Genomic DNA, 24,167 nt, shown 5'->3' with positions numbered 1-24,167 from the left:
TCAGGATAGTCAGAGTACAAACTGAATGCTAATTCTGCCACATTGTATGATTGCGACTAAGCACATTGTGACATCCTAAAATAGAAGACAGAATTCAAATGATAGCTGGGTGTGGCGGCTCACACCTGTAATCTTAGCTGAGAGTCAAGGTTCAAAGCCAGCCCAGGCACTAAAGTTCTTGAGACTTTTATTTCCAATTAACCAGAAAAGCTGGAAGTGGCACTGTGGCTCGAGGGGTAGGGCAGTGCCTTGAGCTAAAGAGCTCAGGGACAGCAACCATGCCCAGAGTTCAAGCCCCGTGACCCCCCCACCACACACATACAAAAAAAAAAGAATTAAAACAATAACATATTTTCAAATAAACCATAACTGTGGAATCATTGATCAGTTTAGGAAAATAAAGGTAATAGGAAAAAAATAGCTGGTTATTTTTGGATCATAAAAAATTACAGGCTAAATATTAACATACCAACACTGAACCAAGAAGAAGTAACCCAACTCAACAGGCCTATTTCAAGCACTGAAATAGAAATGGCAATAAGAGACCTTCCACCTAAGAAAATCCCAGGGCCAGATGGATTCATAGCTGAATTCTATAAGGTCTTCAAAGCAGAGCTCACACCAATACTCCTCAACCTCTTCAACGAAATTGAAAATGAAGGTTCCTTACCAAACTCATTCTGTGAAGCCAGTATAACCCTCATCCCCAAACCAGACAGAGAGTCATCAAAGAAAGAGAACTATAGATCTATTTCTTTGATGAACATCAATGCAAAACTTCTCAACAAAATACTGGCCAGCCGTCTACAACAACTCATCAAAAAAATTATACACTATGATCAAATAGGTGCCGGGGCCTACCAGCAGCAAATTGGGGTTCCTGAAATAGGGGGCAGGGACTGGAAAAAAATAGAAGAGAGACAAACACATCGGGTCCGGGAGGTCTGCCGCCCAGGTAAAAACTGCCCCCTCGCCTCCTTTATTGTCAACTCCAGGCTTATATCCCTTCTTGAAACCAGGGAACTTCCAGCTGTTACATTCATATGGTAAATCTCAGGTCATTTAAACAGAATAAGGCCATAAAACAATAAACAATAAAGCCATTGATGCAAATCAAGGTACAATTTGATTCCACTCTGGCTCCCAACAAACAGGTTTCATCACAGGGAGGCAAAGCTGGTTCAACATATGCAAATCAATTAATATAGTTCAACACATCAACAGGAGCAGGGACAAAAATCACATGATTGTCTCAATAGATGCAGAAAAGGCATTTGACAGGATCCAACACCCCTTTATGCTAAAAGCCCTGGAGAAACTAGGAATCTATGGAACATTCCTTAATATAATAAAGGCTGTGTATGACAAATCCACAGCTAGTATTATACTTAACGCCGAAAAGCTAAAGCCATTCCCTCTAAAATCAGGAATGAGACAAGGCTGCCCACTCTCTCCACTCCTCTTTAACATAGTATTAGAATTCCTAGCCAGTGCAATAAGGCAAGAAGCAAGCATAAAGGGGATCCAAATAGGGAAAGAGGAAGTAAAACTTTCCCTCTTTGCAGATGACACGATCCTGTATTTAAAGAATCCTACAGACTCTACTTCTAAGCTCCTTGAGCTGATTCAAAAGTTTGGAAGGGTAGCAGGCTATAAAATTAACCCTCCAAAATCAACTGCCTTCCTCTACGCCAACAGTGAGAGGAATGAGGCAACAATCAGGAAAGCAACTCCTTTTGCAATAGCCTCAAAAAAATAAAGTACCTAGGAATTACCTTAACTAAGAATGTAAAGGACCTTTTTGATGAAAACTTTAAAACCCTGAAAAAGGAAATTAAAGCTCCTGGATTGGAGGAATCAGTATTATGAAAATGACAATCTTGCCAAGGGCTATCTACAAATTCAACGCAATACCCATCAATATCCCAATGTCATTCTTTAAAGAAATAGAAGAGGCAATCCAAAATTTCATATGGAATAATAAAAGACCCCATATAGCAAAAACACTTCTTAGCAGAAAGAACAACACAGGAGGAATTTCAATACCAAACTTTAAACTCTATGGTACTGGCATAAGAACAGGCCTGAAGACCAATGGCATAGAACTGAAGACCCAGATATTAAACCACAGACCTATGGCCACCTAATCTTTGACAAGGGAGCCAAAAAAATAGAATGGAAGAAAGATAGCCTCTTCAACAAGTGGTGCTGGCAGAACTGGTTAAGCACCTGCAGAAAACTAAAGTTAGATCCTTCTTTGTCACTCTGCACTAGAATTAACTCCAAATGGATCAAAGACCTCAAGGTAAAAGCCAACACACTGAAAACTTTACAAGAAGGAATAGGAGATGCACTAGACCTCCTTGGCACAGGTCGAAACTTTCTTAATAAGGACGAAGAATCACAACAAATCAGAGAAAGACTGGATAAGTGGGATGGCATTAAACTGCATAGCTTTTGTATGGCAAAGGACATAGCTAGTAAATTAATTAGGAAGCCTACAGAGTGGGAGAAGATCTTCACCAACCATACAACAAAGGCCTCATATCTAAAATATATCAACAGCTCCAAAAATTGAATCAATTCAAAACTAATCTCCAAAGTAACAACCATCCCATTAAAAGATGGGCCATATTGTTACCTGATATATTGGATATATTTGTATTTGGTTATTTGAAGTTGAATAGGGAATGGGGGAAAACAAGATGAGGGGTGGGGGTGGGGGAGAGGGAAATGGGGACCAAGACATGTGAAAGGGTATCAATGTATGGGAATTAATGCACCATCTATCTGGCAAATATCATGTAACCTTTCTATTAATTACAATAAAAAATATATGAAAAAAAAAGATGGACCAAAGACTTAAAGAGAGTCTTCTCTGAAGAAGAAACAAAAATGGCCTATAGACACATGAAGAAATGCTCAACATCTCTGGTCATAAAAGAAATGCAAATCAAAACAACTCTTAAGATTCCACCTCACTCCAGTTAGAATGGCCAGGATCAAGAAAAGTAATAACAACAGATGCTGGAGGGGATGTGGCCAGGAGGGATCACTACTACACTGTTGGTGGGAGTGCAAACTCGTTCAACACTATGGAAAGCAGTGTGGCAGTTCCTCAAAAGACTAAACATACAGCTCCCCTATGACCCAGCAATTCCACTACTTGGCATTTACCCAGTCATCCAGAAACAAGGACATACTAAATCCACCAGCACAACAATGTTCATTGCAGCACTATTTACCATAGCAAAGATATGGAACCAACCCAGATGTCCCTCAGTTGATGAGTGGATCAACAAGATGTGGTATTTGTACACAATGGAATTCTATGCTGCTGTTAGAAAGAATGACATTGCCCCATTTGTTAGGAAATGGAAAGACTTAGAAAAAATCCTATTAAGTGAAGTAAGCCAGACTCAAAGGAACTTAGGCTCAATGGTTTCCCTCATTTATCATAATCAGTAGAAACCTTGGGCTCTCCTAGCAGAGATTTGCAATAGAGCAAAACCTTGATACAAAGGCCATATAGTAGGACGCTAAATAAAAGGATCTCTAGGATATGAAACATATGCCATATAATGAATGATTGTTGTTCTTAAGGTACTATGTTATCTCTCATCTCTTTTGCTGTTCCTTGGTTATCTCATATTGTTACAGTTTCTCACTTTGTTACCTGATATATTGGATATATTTGTATTTGGTTATTTGAACTTGGATAGGGAAGGGGGGAAAACAAGATGAGGGGTGGGGGCCGGAGGGAGGGAAATGGGGACCAAGACATGTGAAAGGGTATCAATGTATGGGAATTAATGCACCATGTATCTGGCAAATATCATGTAACCCTTCTATTAATTACAATAATAAATATATGAAAAAATAAATTAAAAAATTACAGGCTAATAGGCTTTTTTTTCTTAATCATCCTTATATTTCCCTGAAGAAGTTTCAGTTTTCAAAACCTAGACAAGACAACTGGGCTTGACTTAGTATCTTTTCAAATAGGTCCCAGAATTCTACTCTAACTTACTTTGGCTTTTAGCAGCATGCAAGCATTCTTGGACCCTACTTTGGTACCAGTCCTTTAATATTTGACATGTCCTGCCTTGTTTGCAGGTGTCACCCCCCCAGAAACAGCTGGTTATATAGAAGTTACTGATCTTCAATCAAAGAAACTCCGATATATCCCTATTCCCAGGTAATTTACTTCATCTCTGTTGTTAGCTTGATATGTCATTTTAAAAAATGAACCATGTTCTAAATCTAGAGACATTAGGCCAAATAGTATGACACTAAATGTAAGGACCTCCAGGATAAGGAAACAAAAACCATATAATGAGTGACTGTTGTCCTTAATGTATTATGTTATCGCTCATCTATTTTGCCATCCTTTGGTTATCTCATATGTTACAATTTTTCACCTTGTTATCTGATATATTTTATATGTGCTTAATTGGTTATTAAGGGAAGGGGGGAAATCAAGATAAGTGGGGGGAGGGAAATGGGGACCATGTCATGAGAAAGGGTATCAATGTTTGTGAAGTTATGCACCTTCTATCTGGTGAATATAATGTAACCCTTCTATTAATCACAATAAAAAATATTTAATAAAAAAAATGAACCATGTTCTTACCAAGTACTCTGAAGAGAAGCATGGTATTTGCTTCCTTTTTAAATAGTGGTCTCTTTTGTTTTCCCAAGTTATAGTCGGTTTATATCTTGCTATGCTTCTGCATACTTTGGTGGCATTTTAATTTCCGTTTTGGAAAAAAAATCGAGTATTGTAAAATGTTTTACGTAGGTATAAGTCCAATAGCCTCTTGTTTTCATTCTCTTTTGATTGGTTCTCATGCTAAGTTTTTCTGTACCAGAAATAACATTGCTAGTATTGTAGAAAATTTAAACATGATTAACTTTATATATTAGTTTTCTGCATTCAAAAATGTCAAAGGATTTTATACAGCACTTGTTCAATATTGTTTTCAAATATGTTACTGGGTCCTCAGTCATGATGTCATACAGTAGTTAAAGGATTCCCAGAGACTTGGAATGGGACTCATTATGATTCCTTGCTTCTATTATTGTCCAGCAATGAAGCCAAGCCTTTATAAACTACCTAGGCTTGACGTACAAAAGCAGAAACAGCAATACTTATCTGCCCTTGAAGAATGCAGATGTCCTTACCTGCAGGACAATATGTGACGTGCCTTGGGTGCATCTAGGGCTTGTCCGATCTTACATCTTCTTTTTTTTTTTCAATTTTTTTTCCATTTTATTGTCAGGGTGATGTTACATTCATCAGGTTGTGGATACATTACTTCTTGAACACTGATGCCCCTTCACATGTTTTTCTCCCACTTTCTCTCCCCTGACCTCCTCCCAGCTTGCACCTTCTTTGATCTGCTGACATGGTCCCCATTTGTCTTTCCCTTCCTTCTCCCTACCCTTCCCTGCAGGCTAGGGCCTCCTTTCTCCAGTCCATCTCCATTGTTGTCCAGGTTAAGATCCTATCCCCTCCTCTCATGTACTGTCTCACCTGTGCTTGGTCTTCCATGGCCCCGTGGGTAAATCCCAGCTGACATTCTCCTCCTGCCTAGGACCCCATCAGTTACTCAAAATGCCACCAGGCCATCTGTCTTCTCCCTTCTCCAACCCCTAGAGGAAAATAGCCCAATGTGACAATACAAAAAACTCAGCAGCACAGTTTCATTTCCTGGGACTGTGTTAATCAGATTCAAAAAGTATGAAAGATGAAATCATTATTCCAAGAAAGAGATTTCTTTTTTTCTAATATGTATTAGTATAATCTCTTGGAACACTTTAATGTACTGGCTTAATAGAAAATGACTTTTAGTCAGTTAAGGAAATACCTTATTCTGTCTTAGTTGAATACTCATTAAAATAGATGATTAGTTCATAATAAAAGCAAAGAATATCTAGTTTTAGCATCACTAAAACATTAATAATTTTTCTAGTGTTTCTTCTTCACAGGTTATTCTGTGTCCATGTTTTTTTTTATTTTTTTAATATAGGCCACATGTTCTGCTTGACTTGAAGAAATCTTGAAAGAGCAGCTATATATAGTCAATACTGACTGGGCCCCATAATTCATTCATATAGAGAGGCACTGTCCAATGGAAATATAACAAAAGCCTTAGAATGTGATTTTTGCATTTTTATAGACATGGATATGTACATCCAAAACATAATAGAATATAAGAAAAAAGTGAAATATATAGCTCATGAAATGATGGCTGGGCATGATTCAAGTGGTAGAGTACCTGCCTAGCTAGTGTGTTAGGCCCCAAGTTCAAACCCTGCTAATAATAGTAATAATAATAATAAGTAATTCATCTGAATTCCTTGCTATGGACTCACATCTGAATAGTATCGGAAAGCATATTTAAGATATAGGATCCTCATAGATGTGGCAAGAGGGAGTCTACCAGGGTAACTTCAGGAGGTATGAGTTACCTAGTCCTCCTTTCTTCCTGACAGTAAATTGCTGGCATCATAAGGGGTCCCCAAAGAAAGGAACATGCTACTATTTTTGTTTGTCACAAGTGGATCTGTTGGTATATTACCTCTTAGTAGTTCAAAGCCACTATAAAGACCAGAAAGACCACTGACTCTATGGCCAATGTAACTGCTCTTTATCATAATCTAGAAGCTGAGAAAGCCAAGGTCAAGAAGGCAGCCAGTACAGCTCCCAGCGAGGACCCCTGCAGATGGCTGCCTTCTTTCTGTGTCCTAGCATGTGGGGGGAGAGAACACACAGCCTATAGACACTCCTTATCCCATTGGAGGGGTTCTGACCATATGATCTTGTTAAATCTAATCACCATCCCAAAGGCTTTACCTTCTAATACCACTACACTGAGGGTTAGGGTTTCACCTTATAAATTAGGTGGGACACAAACATTAGGCAATCATAACTTCTTTATGGTAAGTTTAGTGTCTCTAAATCACTCCAGTTTCATGATATGGATTATCAATTGGTTATATACAGCTGGGTACCAGTGACTCATGCCTGTAATCCTTGCTACTCAACAGACTGAGATTTAAAGCCAGTTCAAAGCCAGTCTGTGCACCAAAGTCCATGAAACTTTTGTCTCAGAAAACCAGAAGCGGTGCTGTGACTCAAAACGGTAGAGCACTAGACTGGAGCTGAAGATCTCAGGGACAGTGGTCAGGCCCAGAGTTCAAGCACCATTACCAACCAAAAAAATAAATAAAATAAAACAATACACAACAAAATAGGTACTATAATACCCTAAGGAAGTCTTTGGCAACATTGAATTTGAACTCAGAGCCCTGAGTTTGCTTGGCAGGAACTTGTGCCATACCCTCATACCCTTTATGTTTTTGTTACTTTGGAGATAGGATCTCAAGCTTTTGACCATATAGGTATGTGAACAAATAGGCCTAGATTTTTTTTTTTGAGAAGAATATCTTTAACTTTTTAACCTAGGCTAACCTTGAAAAATGATCCACCAGTCTGATTTCTTACTAGCTAGGATTATAAGCATAAGCCATCACACCCAGCAAAAATCTTTTTTTCCCCATATTCATTATAGTCTTATGTTTACAAATCAATGAGGTTTTTTTTAAATCTCCCTTATCCTCATTACTTCCCTATGCTGAGACATAGATAAGAGCAGATATAAAGGAACTAATGATATTGTAAACACATTTTTGTGTGTGTGTTCTAGTTTTAGGACTGGAACTCTGGGCCTGAGCACTGTCTGAGATTTTTTTGTTCAAGGCTAACTTAGTTGAGTCACAACTCCACTTCAGGCTTTTCTGGTAATTAATTGGAAATAAGAGTGTCATGGCCTTTCCTGCTCAGGCTGGCTTTGAACCATGATTCTGAGTAGCTAGGATTCCAGGTATGAGCCACCAGTGCCCAGTTGTGAACACATGCTTTAAGCCAATAAAGACATTACAAATATATCATGTGCTTTGTTTTTATGGTTTCTTAGCTGTACTTTCGATTCCCTTTTCAGCTCTAGCTCTCTCTCACCGTACACCACGTGGCTGTCCACTATTTCGGACACTGATGCACTGCTGGCTGAGTGGGACAGAAGCGGCATTGTCACAGTTGACATGGGAGGGTGTGTCCGGCTTTGGGAAACTGGACTGGAGCGTCTGCAGCAGTCACTCCTGGAGTGGAGGAACTTGATGGGGCAGGACGCTCATCACCACATGCAGGTAGCGCTTGAACTTAATTCTAAACACAACGGGGAAAACTGGCTCAGGCACTCACATGTCATTGCTTACATAGCTCAAATAATCTTTAGATCCATAATAAAAATAAGACCAAGTCTAATAGCACAGATGAGAGAAAGCCTTTGTTGAAAAGTACAGATTCCTGACATGAAAACACGCAAATGCAATCACCAGCTTACACTTTTTAACCTGACACATTAGCTAGTTTCCAGCATCACCTTGCATCTGTCCTCACTTTCACTGCCATCATCCACACATCTACTAGCTACCTAGGCAACAGAAACACTGAGGAGCTGGCACCTAGCAGATTCATAGAAGCCTCTAGACTATAGAGAAGCATGGTACTCATAAACTGACATTTCCTATTGAGATTCCTGTGTTCAAGTACTTAAAGATAATTTAAGGAGAGTGGTGCTGTGGCTCAAGGGGTAGGGCGGTAGCCTTGAGCTGAAGAGCTCAGGAACAACACCCAGGCCCAGTTCAAGTCCCATGACTAATACACACACACACACACACACACACACACACAAGATAATTTGAAAAGCAATCTCTAGACAAGAGAAAGTTAGGAAAATATGCATTCAATAGTGCTTTCTTCTATCCAGATACGTATCTTCTATCCAGATATGTGAGGTTAGCAGTTCCAATACTTCGACACAAGCTTGCCATGCAGAGAACATGGGAAAGGCCACCAAAGCCAAAGGTACTCCAGCCAGAAGAACCATTCAGCTCCTACACTGGCTGCTGTGGGAAAGAAAGAAGAAGGCATCATAGTCCATAGAAAGCACAGAATAGAAGGATTGGTTTGTAATTTTTAAATTTTTAATTTTAAGAACAAAACTTCCATCCACCAAAAGGCAAGGTACCTTCTTGCCAGAATGGTTGTTTTTGTAAAAGAGCCACTCAACAAGACACTTCCACCAATTATTACATTAGTAATTGACTAGTAATTATTATTTTATATGACTGTTTTGCTATCAAAACAGAAATACTTGTATGTTAGATGAAATGCATGTTTCTATAAAGACCTTGAAGGCTTAAAAAATGTTTCAAAAATCTCAATACAAATTCAGCTAGGAATTTCACATCCTTTTGAAGACACAATAATATATCACTTTAATTAAAGCAAACACATTGCTCTGAAATAAACAAGGAATTAGGAACAATGGACTGTTGGCACACCACAAAATTTCTTCTCCTTATTTATCTACCAACCAAAACAGTATTTGACAACTAATTACTTAGGATTCCATCTCTTATTTTTCCAAACACTAATTTCTTCCCTCTTTGAATTAAGCTTCTGTCCTCTCTATAGTAAATATTAATAGAAAATACTAGTAAATACTAACAGTAAGTATTCTTGTGTTTGAATTTCTTCTTTTGTTGTTGTTGTTTTTGTTTTCGGGTTTTTGGGTTTTTTTTGTCAGTCGTGGAGTTTGAACTCTGGGCCTGGGCACTGTCCCTGAGCAATTCAGCTCCAGGCTATCACTGTACCCCTTCAGCTACAGTGCCACTTCCGGTTTTGTAGTGGTTAATTGGAGATAAGAGTCTCTCAGTCTTTAGTGCCCAGACTGGCTTTGAATTGAGATCCTCAGATCTTAGTCTCCTGAGTAGCTAGGATTACAGGCATGAGCACCTTGCTGGGCTAACTTGTCTTTGAATTTCATCGACTTTATTTGATGATCTCATATGTTGCAAAAAATAAATAAATAAATAAAGGGTATGTTTTCCAGTGGTCAAACTTGGTGACTTAAATTAAAGGTTTCCTTTTTTTCTTGAAAGGACTTTATAAATGACCTTTGCTCTTGAATTTCATAATGGTTCTTGATTATCCCAAAACTTAACCTCTTTCTATGTTGTCTTCTCTCTAAAGACTGCTTTCCCAGCTCCTAGCCTAGTGACTAGTACACAGCACTGATCTTTGTTGCTACTCACACTTAGATCTACTGAGTGTGCTATGGTAATTGAAACTATTTAATCACAACTGAAATTCTTTCAACTGTCACAAACTATTTACTTTTTGCTTACATGTACACAAATCACTACTTATTCAATGAGTAAATAGCATAGCAATACATAGCTAAGGTAGAGTTGAATAAAACTCCAATACCTAATATCTCAAGAATGACCAAAATATTTGGCTATATTGTACAGTGCATTATCTGAACTTTTCCTAAATGCAGTATTTTCTAGGAAATAGTTATAAAACCCCAGCTCACAGTCTGATTTAACAGAAATTAGACACATTGAATAATAAGTTATGCAGATCCAAATTAAATGATAGTTACATTTGGAAAAGTAGAAAGGCCATTTGTTAGTGTTCTTCTTTCATATCTAAGATTCCATTTTGGTTGATACCAAAAATATATAATATACATATTCAACCAAGAAACAAGTGGTGAGCATACATCTTTAAATGATGAGGATGAATTTTTTAATCTACCATTGTTTTAACTTTTTGTGAAGTCTCTTGGTAACTACTGAGACACTGTACTTAGCCCCTCTTGGGCAGGCCTACTTTGTTTTTCTTTCTTTTTTTGTTGTTGTTGGTCAAGGAACTTGAACTCTGGGCCTGGGCATTGTCCCTGAGCTCTTCAGCTTAAGGCTACTGCCCTGCCCCTTGAGCCAGAGGGCCACTTCCAGTTTTCTAGTCGTTAGAGGTAAGAGTCTCATGTTCTTTAATGCCCAGGCTGACTTTGAACCATGATCCTCAGATCTCAGCCTCCTGAGTAGCTAGGATTACAGGCATGAGCCACTGCTCCTGGCTCTACTCTTACTATTTTTCCTCTCTCTCTGTCTCTCTCTCTGTCTCTCTCTGTCTCTGTCTCTCTCTGTGTCTGTCTGTCTGTCTGTCTCTCTCTCTCTCTCTCTCTCTCTTTCTCTCTTTTGCCAGCCCTGGGGACTGAACTCAGGGCCTGAGTACCATCCTTGGGACTGAACTCAGGGCCTGAGCACCATCCTTGGGCTTTCCTCAAGGTTAATGCTCTACCACTTGAGCCATAGCACCAATTTTGGCTTTTCTGTATATGTGGTACTGAGGAATCGAACCCAGGTTTTTGTGCATGCTAGGCAAGCACTCTACCACTAGGCCAAACTTTCTCTTACTATTTTCAAGTAGATTGTTCAGCCAAATCTAAACAGGAGTCATTTCAGAGAATAAACAGCAGTTCTCTTATATAATTCCTTTCCTCTGTGATCATTCAAGGTGCCTCATTTATGGATACCTTATTCAACACAGGTCTGCTTTGAACTTTAGAGCTTTGAAAATGACTGTCATAGAAGCAGTAAGAAAAAAGTAATTGGTATCCTACTTACATTTGCTGACTATTTAAGCAGGATTCCTTGTCACTGGTAGAAATAACCTGATCTCCCTCTAGTGGCCAAATTGGTTTACTACACATCACAACTATGTATACCTTTGTACTTTATTAATTCTGAGTCACCCGTAGGCCTCCTGACCTTGAGATTTACCCAACCTTGTCTTGTGTAGTCCTGTTGGTTAGTAGGCGCTCATTTAGATTAAAATAAGGCCTTGAAAATAATCTACCAAGCCATGTACTGCAACTGAGCCCCACCGTTTTCCTGCTTTCTTTGCATAGTAGCAAATGAATTGTCTGTACTTACACAAACAGTAAAGTTCCATGCATTGCCTCTGTTCATTATGTTTTTATTTTTTGTCAGGCAAATTCACTGGTGTATTTTTTTGGAGTAAAATGAAAACCTTTATTCAGAAACATTTAAGATCATTCAATGTCAATATATTACAGTATCAAAAGTCATTGAGTTTAAGTATGAGTTACATTCTTTTAACAAAAAAAACTGTTCCAATTTTGCAGGTGTTTCCTAGGCTAATACATGTCTATCAGCATGCAGAATGGAGTTATTATTAAAAAGAATAGACAAGTTAGTTGTACTTTTTAAAGAACCTCTGGGAATATAAACATAATAAACATAAACATTTAAATACATATTTGATACCACATGTGGTGGCTCATATCTGTAATTCTAGTTAGTCTGGAGGCAGAAACTAGAAGGTTTATCATTCAAGCCCAGCTCCTACAAAAAAAGTGACACCAGACTATTCAATAAGCAAGCAAAAGGGATTATAGTACATGCTTGGGTTCCTGTTATCTAGTGACCGTAGATCATGAAACCGTACCAGATGATAGCTAAAAGCCAAAAAAAATGGGAGGGGGGAGTTATTGCTCAAGTAGTAAAGTGCTTGCTTATCAAATGTGACTCCTGAATTCAGTGTCAATTATCACTGGTATATTTTTTTTTCAAGTCCTGGGGCTTGAACTCAGGGCCTAAGCACTGTCCTTAGGCTTTCTCAAGGCTAGCACTCTACCACTTGAGCCACTACACCACTTCTGGCTTTTTCTATGTATGTGATACCGAGGAATTGAACCTGGGTCTTCATGCATGCTAGGCTACCACTAGGCCAAACTCCCAGCTCCATACTGGTGTATTTTTAAAATGAGTACAAGCTTGTAAGCGAATACTTTACTGAACTCATCATATAAAATGTATTCATTAATGTAACATGCTTTGACAGCATGGTATTTCTCCTACAGTAAACAACAGTGACAACAAAGTCAAAGCCTTCCTGTAATTTTAGTTCCTAGAATCTATTATTTATTACTTTTACACTCCATGTTTTTAGAATTTCGAATTAAATTAAGCCATATACCATAGTGTTCTCTATAAAGTGCTTGTTTTACAGTTTTACTTTGTTGCATTTATATTTCTCTTAAGAGTGTTATTAAACCTGCAGCATAAGTTTTATCAGAATCAACTCAATCTTCTGTAAAGGCTGCTAGTCCCTGTTTTGTAAGTATAAAATGTTTAAAAGGACATAGCTGCAAATATCAAATCTAATTACAGTAAGAGATCAGATAGTAGATATGCCATATGTTACTGGAGAATCTCTATGAGGCCTTCAAATAGTACTTCCTTAACTGCATACTTTAAAAGAGGATAGACTGCTAAAACTCGTGTAGATTAGAATTTATGGATCCTTTTAGACAGACACAACCTGCTACATTGTAGTTATTAAACTGGTGTTTGGGGATAGACAGGAAAGAAATAGAAAAAATACCCAGAAAAGATACTAACCTGTAAATCATCGCTAATCCAATACTGTAGAACTATATAGTTTTAACATATCAGTAATTAAGGTTTGTCTTTCTTTTTTGTTGTTGTTTAGAAACAGGCTTGCCTTGGACTTATAATCCTCCTAACTCAACCTCTAGAGTGCTGATATTACAGGTGTGCCTCACCTAGCAAGACTGGCCTTTCTCTAAACACACGAGTCTAGCAATGTTCCTTTTTTTTTTAAGCTTCCAGTAAATATCCAGATGTACAGTATTTTCTGGTTTGGAAAACATTGATTTAGACACTTGACACACTTAGTAAATTTAGTTGTTTGTTTTTTTGTTTTTGTTTGTTTGTCATGGGGTTTGAATTCTGGGCCTGGGCGTTGTCCTTAAGCTCTTTGGCTCAAGGCTACTGCCCTATACCTTGAGCCTCAGGGCCACTTCAGTTTTCTGGTGGTTAATTGGAGTCTCAGTGACTTTAGTGCCTGGGTTAGCTTTGAACCTTGATCCTCAGATCCCAGCTTCCTGAGTAGCTAGGATTACAGATGTGAGCCACTACACCCAGCAATTTACTTTTAGTATACAGGTTGATTTATCACCAAACCATCCGGTGGTACACATTTTCGTTCTTTTATTGAAAAGGGCATGATCCATTCTTGTATTTCATTCTTTGCTTTAGTCCATACTCTGAGTTAGGGTCACTGTTATAGAATGACTATATACTATGTTTGAAGCTTGTTACATGTACATATGCCCACAGAAATCTTTCTTGGTCTTTTTTCTTTCTTGGTCTTTTTAACTTCATAATTCTCTGTCATGTGTCCTAGTGATACATCAATAGACCAGGCTGTTACTATGATGGTCTAGCTGTTTGTCTACGTGGTAACCCTTAGTTAATGCCTCTAAATGATTTCCCTATCATTTATTCCTGTTAGACAAATCCAGCCAAAGAAGTTCATTTTGGTTTTCATGTGTACCTAATAATAGTGCATAGTAAGACCAGCGCAATAGGGATAAGTCGGCTCTATTAAGTACCTTCTTTCATTGGTATGGCCAAAGTAATTGACAGAAATGACTTGAGGGGACTGAAGATTTGTTGGCTCGTGGTTGGAAGGGTCAGTGCATGGTCACTTGGTCCCAGGTACTTAAGCAGGACATCATGACCACAGAAGGGTATGACAAGAAGAGCTTTTCTCCCCATGGCAGACAGGAAGCAGAGAGGATGGGACAGCAGGGCAGGCATAACATTCAAAAGCACACCCTCTGTGACCTATTTCATCCAGCCAAAACCCACCTCCCAAAGTTTCCACAGTCTCCCAAAATAGAGCCACCAGCTGGCCGAACAGTGAAAGCTTGAGCCTGCAGGAGACAGTTCATATTTAACAGGAGATTATTAACAGTGTTTGCTAATTTCTATGGTGTAAACATCTCTTCCATGATTGATTCCAAGCTACTAAGTTAACAGTCCATTTACAAAATCTCTATGTAGCAAGGATTTCTCACAAGCTGGTACTGTTTGGCTCCAGGATGCCACTGGTTTAATTAAGTCTTTATCAACCAATTCCCTGGAGAAATAAATGACAGTTACTTAAGAACAAAAATATTTAAAAATAGGGCAATGCAAATATGAATAGAGAAAGAGAGAAAAGAAAGGAATACAAACCACCTGGGTAAGATCACGTCATGCCATCCATAGGAAATATGGAAGCCTGTAGCAGTCCCTGACTTTGGCCCACAGTTTTTCTATTACCAGGAATTTAGTTTGAGCAAAAATTTGAAGGGATGTTCCCTCTCCCTCCCTCCCTAAGTCGGATGACACACATGAATTCTTTTTTTGTGGGGGTGGGGGCAGTCCTGGGCTTGAACTCAGGGCCTTGGCACTGTCCTTGGACTTTCTCAAGGCTAGAGCTCTACCACTTGAGCCTCAGCACCACTTCCAGCTTTTTTGTATGTATGTGGTACCGAGGAATCAAACCCCGGTCTTCACACATGCTAGGCAAGCACTTTAACCACTAGGCCAAACTCCCAGCCCTAGCTAGTGGATTTTTATGTCCCACCAAAATTAATGCTTTCGTTGATCACATTGTCAGAAATGCCATGCAGCCAATACAATGCAACCAAAATTAAATCAACAGCCACTTCCCCAGGATAAGCATCACCAGATTTATGATTTTTAAAGAGGCTATGAGTTTTTTTAATTTTTAAATTTTTAAATTTAATTTTACTTTTTATTGTCAGGGTAATGTATAGAGGGATTATAGGTATATTTGCCAGGTAGTAGGTGCATTATTTCTCACACATTGATACCCCTTCTCATGTTTTTGTCCCCATATCTCTCCCCCTATCCCTCCCAATCATCTTGTTTTCTCCCCTTCCCTTCCCTTTTTCAAATAAACAAATAAACATATATACAATATACCAGGTAACAAAGTCAGATACAGTAACAATCTGAGATTAACCAAAGGGCAACCAATGAGAAGAGAAATAGCATAGTACATTAAGAACAACAATCACACAAATTATCAACAGGAATATTTCAAGTATTTTCTCTCATGACAGGCTTTAAGATCATCATTTTATATGTTCTAGTAAATATTCAATGAATATCATTTGTCATTTATGATCAGGAAATAAAGAGGCCAGCAATATTTATCAAAGGTATAAAGAAAACAAATTAATATAATATGCCAATTATGTATTGAGCTGTCAAAGCTAACAAGGAGGTTAATCCTCAATGACTCTAGAATTTTATGATTTTGAGCTTATTTAATATATGCTTAATATAATCAACATATCACAAGGTCTAGAAATAGACCTTCTTGCCATTATAATTTCAAATAAAATTTTGATTTTCATTCAAAAGCAGAATAGTTTGGGGCCAGGAGTTTGGCCTAGTGGTTAAAGTGCTTGCCTAGCATGCATGAAGACCCGGGTTTGATTCCTTGGTACCACATACATAGAAAAAAGCCGGAAGTGGTGCTGATGCTCAAGTGGTAGAGCTCTAGCCTTGAGAAAGTCCAGGGACAGTGCTCAGGCCCTGAGCTTAAGCCCAGGACTGGCAAAAAAAAAAAAAAAAAAAAAAAAAAAGCAGAATAGTTTATTGTTAAATAGCATAGAATTTGGAGTTTTCAATCCTGGCGTGAAATCTTAGATTCACATTGTCTGTGCTTTGGCAAATTATGTTTGTTTTAAACCACATTATTTTTCTTGTCTCAGTTTCCTGGAGTTCATTTTGATAGATATTATTTTATGTGATCAGAGGCACATAGGCATTGTGTCTTTGTGTTTCTCCCCTAAGAATATTCACCTTTGGTCTCACTGTCTGTGAATGCCTGAGTCCTGTATAATTGATGTTCTAGTATATTTTAGATCTAGCTTCCACATAGGAGAGAAAACATGCACTGTTGAAGCCTCATTTTCTAACCATAATAAAGATAATGCTAATCAGCATTCTAAGACCAAGGCCCAGGTCCAGATGTTGCACATGTCACATCTAGCTGCTCAGGCCCAGTGCAGCACATGAAAAGCTAAGTAGTGGTGAAGGACATAGAAAGGAGAGTTATTACATGTGACAGGCACATAGTAGAAAGAAGCTGAGTAAGAACTTCAGCCTATATTCAAGGTACAAACATGAGCTACAGGTTTAAATAGAGAAGAATGAGGGCAGAAGATGAGCGATATGCATAATTATTAACCAATCCCAGTCGTGGAGTGATTCTGTGGTCTGAGGTATGGTCTAGTTGCTTTTTATCTCAGAAATGGTCATATGAGCCTTTGTTGCAATTTTTAAAAAGTCATTGTGCCAAAATATTATCTCCCTAGTACTGGATTCTACTGTGGTATAGAGCAAAGGACACAGTTGCAAAATGGAAGCAGGATTACTAAGTTACTAGTTTGCATTTCATTCTTCTTTTTGCAGACCCAAATGAGAAGTCAACTTTATTTTTAATTATTTTTAAAGAAAGAATATCTTCTAAGCACCTATTATTATGCCATTGACCCTTATATAATTCTTGTAAGAATGACATACATCAATGCCTGGCACACAGTAACTACATGGTAACAATAAAATTTAGAAGCTTAGACTTTAAGTAATAATAGGCTACTGAATTCTTTAATACTTACATGGAGACAAAGCCAAAGTAAAATGAAACAGTGCTACATAAATACCTAATGTTAAATCATGATCCAATGAGTTACGTAATTCATCATTTATCTTGATGTTAAAATGTAAACTCTGTTTATAATCCTGTTTGGAAAAAGTTTTGTCAGGCCCAAAAAAGGAATTTAAAAAATGGCCTTTGCTTAAACCTTGTCAGCTTGAAGGAAAGCAGAAAATTCAATGATGGGACAATTGTCAGAAGAGGATTATGATGTTTGTTTTAACTTTATGCAAAAGACAAATTAGAACAAGACTAAAAAACATGCAGCAAAATATATATCATTGATCCTGAGACCAATAAAGAGAAAGTCAAACTTGGAGCTTTCTTAGTTTTTCTCTTTCATATTTTTTTCTTTTACAACTTTTGGTTAGTTTTAGGACCTGCGGGCACTGTGCTGGTCTGCAGGTTGTCATTTGCATGGCATTAAATATGGAAGAGAAGTTGGAGGTTTGTAAAGTAACTATTTAATCATCATCCAGATTTTCTACTCCATCTTTCACTTCTAGGCCGCTGGCTCTATTCTACTCTTGAAAAAGGTAGGAGTTTGGTAGGCATCAGTGGCTCATGCATGTAATCCTAGCTGCTCAGGAAGCTAAGATCTGAGAATTGAGGTTCAAAATCAACCTGGGCAGAAAAATCTGGGAGACTCTTATGTCCAGTTATCCATCAAAAAGTTGAAAGTAGTGGCATGGCTCAAGTGCTAGCGATCCAAGCATGAACAAAAAAGCCAAGTGAGAGCAAGAGGCTCAAGTTCGAGCCTTAGTAATGGGAAAAAAAGAAGAAAAAAGCTAAAAGGAAGACTCATATGGTGTTTAGGGAAGAAGGGAAACTGTATAATCAATGGGGAGACAGTGTGAAAATCCCTTTTTCCTACTAGATGCAGAGGAGTTGGCATCTACACTTAAACTTCTTGGACAGAAAACTAGTATAGAGTTTTTCCTTGACAGTCTTACAAAGATCTGCCTGTTGTGAAGTCCCAGCCTTTAACAATGGGCAAGAAGGGTCAGGAGTTTGGCCTAGTGGTAGAGTGCTTGCCCAGCATGCACAAAGACCCAAGTTTAATTCCTCCGTATCACATACATAGAAAAAGCTGGAAGTGGTGCTGTGGATCAAGTGGCAGACCACTAGCCTTGAGAAAGCAAGGACAGTGCCCAGGCCCTGAGTTCAAGCCCCAGGACTGGCAAAAAAAAAAAAAGTGGTCAAGAAGTCTACTTTTAGTGCCTTACTCTTAAATATTATTGAATAACCTGTTACCAGAAAATGGGGAAAAAACAACAAATGCTGAAAAAATAGAGGCACTGCAGGCAGTAGGAATTTCACAAAGTGATAGGTAAGAGAAACTATTAAAATCAGCATACTATCTTAACATTTAAATTTTCAAAGAACAAAGAAGTCCTCCTAAAAATTAAAATATGAGGGCTGGGAGTATGGCCTAGAGGTAGAGTGCCTGCCTAGCATGTACAAAGCTCTGGGTTTGATTCCTAGGTAGCACATACACAGAAAAAGCTGGAAATGGTGCTATAGCTCAAGTAGTAAGGCACTAGCCTTCAGAGAGCCCAAGGACATTGCCCAGACCCTAAGTTCAAACCCTAGCACATAAATAAATAAAAAGTGGCAACAGAAACCTTAATAGCAGGGACAGGGCATTTGGAAACTCTTCATAATACAAAGATAATTTAAATGCAAGATAAGGAAGTTTTATCTGATTGACTAATAAAAGAGAAAAAGGACACAAGAAGTAAACTGAACTGGATAACATATATTAAGTACAACAAATGGAAAATGCACCCACCCCTAAGTATATACACTGCAAATTCAGAACCCCAGGAACACTGAAACCATGCTGGAAATGTCTACATAGAGAGAAGTGAAGAATGGTTATACAAACCATGGTAGAAATTCTTATTGAACCAGGCACAGAAAGCCAAAGGGAAAATTATTTTTTTTTTCTATGTATGTGGTACCAAGGAATCCAACCCAGGTCTTCGTGCATGCTAGGCAAGCCACTCCCAGCCCAGAAAATTATTTTTAACCTAGAATTTTATATCTAGCCATACTGTTTATCAAGTGGGAAGGTAGACTACAAATAGTATAAAATGTACAAGTTGAAAGAAAACAGGAGGGAAGAAGAGAAGGAGTGAGGGAAGGAAGAAAGGCAGGCAGGCAGGCAGGCAAAACAGGATAGCTAGGATTACAGGAGTGAGCCACTGGCATCTGGCTTAAATAAGCTTTTCTTTTCTTGCTTGCACTCAGGGGCTGGATGCTGCCATTGAGCTCCTTTGGCTCAAGGTTCTCCACTTGAGCCACAGTGCCACAGCTTTTTTTTTTCTTTTGAAAGTTCCGTAATCCAAAGGTTTGTGTGCCACGGCTTTTTCATTGTCCCTTTTTACTTCACAATGACTAAGGGCCCCACTTACAGTGTAAATACTCTTTCCTGCCTCTTCAGAATACAGCTATAAAATCTGGACAGAACACATCAGTTATTGAAGTTTCTGAAAAGATAAATGATAACAGATGAAACGAGAAAGACTAAAATTTCAGTTACACTGTTTCGGCTATGAATTTACACATTTTCCCTCTAGAATCACCATCTTCATAAAAAAAAAAGTGTGGAAAACATAGAGGAAGATGTTAAGAGAATAGAAAGCACACAGATAGCAGAATGTAACCATTCTACGCAAATTTGTATCCAGTCCAGATGAAGAGCTATGGCTGGAGGCAGAATGGCAAATTGACAAGGGGCAGAATTCAGCCTGTCACCCATGAAGGCAGAGCTCCCAGTATCTAATGACCCTCAAATAGCCCACTTACCAATACTGTTACAATGGCAACTAAACCTGAACATCAACTTTAAAGGGACCAGACATTCAAACCATAGCAAGACACAAGGGCTGTCAGGGGTCAAAATGATTTTGCAGAACTGCTTTTCTTTGAACCCTGGCAAAATTTCCTGGTGGTAAATTAAGTAAACAAATACATAAAGATATGGTAATAGGACTTGTTTCATTTGATCACTACTCATTTCCAAAGAAGTACAGCCTACCTGTCTCCTACATGACCCATTGTCTAAAATCTGAGCCACCAGTGTTTTCTGCTTCCATCTAAAATCTGCTAAAAATATTGGCTCCTGGCCAGGAATTTGGCCTACTGGTAGAATGCTTGCCTAGTGTGCACGAAAACCCGGGTTTGATTCCTCGGTACCACATATATAGAAAAAATCCGGAAATGGTGCTGTGACTCATGTGGTAGAGCTCTAGCCTTGAGAAGGCCCAAGGACAGTGCTCAGGCCCTGAGTTCAAGGCCCAGGGCTGGCAAAATATATATATATATATATATATATATATATATATATTTATATACATATTGGCTCCAAGAGAGAACTTGCACTTGTTTCTGCAGTGGAAGTGGGAAGCTCTTGAACTTCAGGGAAGAGCAACTGCCTGGCTATGGCATAAAGCCAAGAAGCTAGACTGAATGGCTGCTCTATCCCAGAAACAGCTGACATCTCACTACTATAGAAATTACTTTTCTTTTCCAAATCACTTTGGTCCCATAGTTTCACTTTCACTAGCCAGGTATCACTCCTGTTCCAGCCATGTTTGTATACTATGAAACACTGGGACATTATATGTGATACTTTAAAAAACCCAATTTAGTTTTCAGTAATTATGTAGATGATGAGTAAAATAAAAACTTGTATTGAGTTCCATGTAAGTGAAAATTCTTATTGAAATAGCCTTCCACAGCCCCACGTAACAATTGATGCCTGTAGAGCCAAACATAATTCCCTATTTGTCCTTTTGATGAATAAGTTTTCCTGTCATGTCATTATATATGCACTCTCATGGCTCTATCAGTTAGGAATCTCAGTTCCTAAGAAATTCTGTGGGTTCCCCCTTTGCCCCAATATATCCAGCTTATTTTTAGCCATGCAACAGCAGGGTTTGTAATTGAAGCTTGGCTTCAGGAAGGTCAACAAACTACAGTTTCCTAGGGAGATGATGGTGATCCAAGCTGTGGCATTGGCAGGGTGTCATCTATTGAATTCAGAGGTTGTGAACAAACAATAGATATGCGAGTCCTTTGAAAATCTGTGAGCCAGCTAGCTGGGTGGAGCACTTAACCCACCAGGGTAGATACTGTGGGAGATACTGAGATAAGAAGGCTTATATTCCAAAGAAATAGAGGGAAGAGACTACTAATAAGTATTACTGAACAATGTATAGATAGTTAAATTGGGAAAGTAGGTTGCTGTAATAGTTCACTGGAGAGATGTCTATGCAGATGAAATATATGAGAGAAAGTTATTGGTTTGGAGTAGACTTCTTAAATGTAGTTGAATAGCTACAAAGGGAAAGACATTATAGGCACTCAAAAAAGAAAAAAAAAAGGGCTGGGAGTTTGGTCTAGTGGTTAAAGTGCTTGCCTAGCGTGCATGAGGACCCAGGTTCGATTCCTTGGTACCACATACACAGAAAAAAGCTGGAAGTGGTGCTGAGGCTCAAGTGGTAGAGCTCTAGCCTTGAGAAAGTCCAAGGACAGTGCTCAGGCCCTGAGCTCAAGCCCAGGACTGGCAAAAAAAAAAAAAGAAAGAAAGAAAGAAAAAAAAAGTATGACTGAGAACATAGATGTAAAAACCTTGGGCTCTCCTAGCAGAGATTTGCAATAGATACAAAAGGCCATATAGTAGGATGCTGAATGAAAGGATCTCTAGGATATAGAAACATAAGCCATATAATGAATGATTGTTGTTCTTAAGGTACTATGTTATCTCTCATCTCTTTTGCTGTTCCTTGGTTATCTCATATTGTTACAGTATCTCACTTTGTTACCTGATATATTGGATATATTTGTATTTGGTTATTTGAAATTGGATAGGGAATGGGGGAAAACAAGATGAGGGGTGGGAGTGGGGGGGAGGAAAATGGGGACCAAGACATGTGAAAGGGTATCAATGTATGGGAATTAATGCGCCATCTATCTGGCAAATATCATGTAACCCTTCTATTAATTACAATAAAAATATATGAAAAAAAGAATAATCATGCTAACCAGGAACTGTAATCCTAGCTACTCCAGAGGCTGAGATTTGAGGATTACAGTTCAAAGCTAGCCTGGGCAGGAAAACCTATGAGACTTTTATCTCCAGTAAATTACAAAGAAAAAAAGAAAAGCTGGAAGCTGGGTTATTGCTCAAGTAGTAGGTAGTAGAGTATTAGCTTTGAGCAAAATAGCTCAAGGACAGCACCAGGTCCTGAGTTCAAGTGTTAGGGCCTAACAACAACGACAAAAACAGAAGTGGATATATGGCTCAATTGGTAGAGCCAGCCTTGACTAAACTTGTTAAGCAAGAGCCCAAGGCCCTGAGTTAAAGGCCTAATATTGGACACACACACACACACACACACACACACACACACACATACACACACAGATTAAGCAAGCTGTGTTTCCTTAAGGAGAGGAACTACTGTGCCATAGACTTGGACCCACAAATCCAAGGATGACCTGAGTCCAGATACCACATGAACAGTGAGGAAATATTACATACACTAAGCCCTGAAGTCCAGAGGGAAAATCTACCAAAAGTGTACCTTGGAGCTGAGGTGGCTAGAAGGGCTCATGTGGACATCTCAGAAATGTATGGATTAGGAATATGCAAAGACAGATGTGGGTTCATCTCTGTAGTCTGATGTCACAGGATATTTTTTAAAAGCATTTGAAAGGAAGCTCACTTTCCAGACAACCTTTGGTCTGTCTTCGGCATATCCTTTAGCCTGTCATAAAACAAGCCTCACGTAAGCAGATAGTCTCCTTAGGGAAATGGTGTAACAAGGAGTTCAGTTCATAGGAGAAACCAGGCTAAGAGAAAGACCATTGAAGTCTGAAGGGGTGTGTGTGTGTGTGTGTGTGTGTGACTGGGAGTTGCTCAAAAACAATTCTGAAGGCCATGGAGGCAAAGATAGAGGTGGACAGACTGGGAAAGAAGCCTTTAGTGGAGATTGGCTGAGTGGAGGACTTGCTGGATAGATGTAACTGACATTTCCTGTTTGGGTTTATGGCAAAATGGCAGAGCATCAAAGAAACTAAGAATGCTGGAGTGAGGATAGGGTTCAGGCATTTAGTTGGTAGAAGAGACTGAACCCTGGCCTGATGTTTACTTGGGAAGTGTGCTGCTGCTTGAGCTATATTCACTCTAGTCCAAGTTGAAGCATTTTTGAATACACCTATTCTAGTGACTGTTCAGCTGGTGTTTGACTAGAGCTTCAAGCTGTGAGAATTTTTACCTACCACAGAAGATTCATTGAAATTGTGAATATTGTTAGATGCTAAGAGGAGAGAGATCAGTTAAAATACTCAGGACCAAAAAAAACAAAAAACCTGTAAAATAAAACTACATTTTTAGAAATACATATGGTCATGTGTTTCTAAAAGTATATTCTCAGAACCCATTTTCCTTAAGGAATCCACAGTGAAGGTGCTAAGAAACATTATACAACCTAGATACCTCCTAGATATAAAAATTACAATTAGTGAGTATTTGGGTTTGAGAATTCCCAATGTAAAGAAACCTCATTTTAACTCAATAAATTTTGTCTATAGTTTTTTTTACCGTGTGTGTGTGTGTGTGTGTGTGTGTGTGTGCGTGTGTGCGCGCGTGCATGCGTGCATATGCATG

At 38.6% G+C, this 24,167-nt stretch overlaps 1 protein-coding gene across 1 annotated transcript in view; it reads left to right on the top strand.

Annotated features, from left to right (window-relative positions):
• The window catches only part of Vwa8 (von Willebrand factor A domain containing 8), a 281,874-nt gene that overhangs the window by 190,997 nt on the left and 66,710 nt on the right, over nucleotides 1-24,167 (top strand). The window contains 2 exon segments of the mRNA XM_090342080.1: nucleotides 4,117-4,198; nucleotides 8,007-8,211. Of these exon segments, the coding sequence (XP_090198206.1) occupies nucleotides 4,117-4,198; nucleotides 8,007-8,211 (287 nt within the window).

Source organism: Megascapheus bottae, chromosome 11 (assembly GCF_031878675.1).
Source record: "Megascapheus bottae isolate mThoBot1 chromosome 11, mThoBot2.hap1, whole genome shotgun sequence".
Lineage (NCBI taxonomy): Eukaryota > Metazoa > Chordata > Mammalia > Rodentia > Geomyidae > Megascapheus > Megascapheus bottae.
This window is presented reverse-complemented; position numbering and strand designations above follow the sequence as displayed.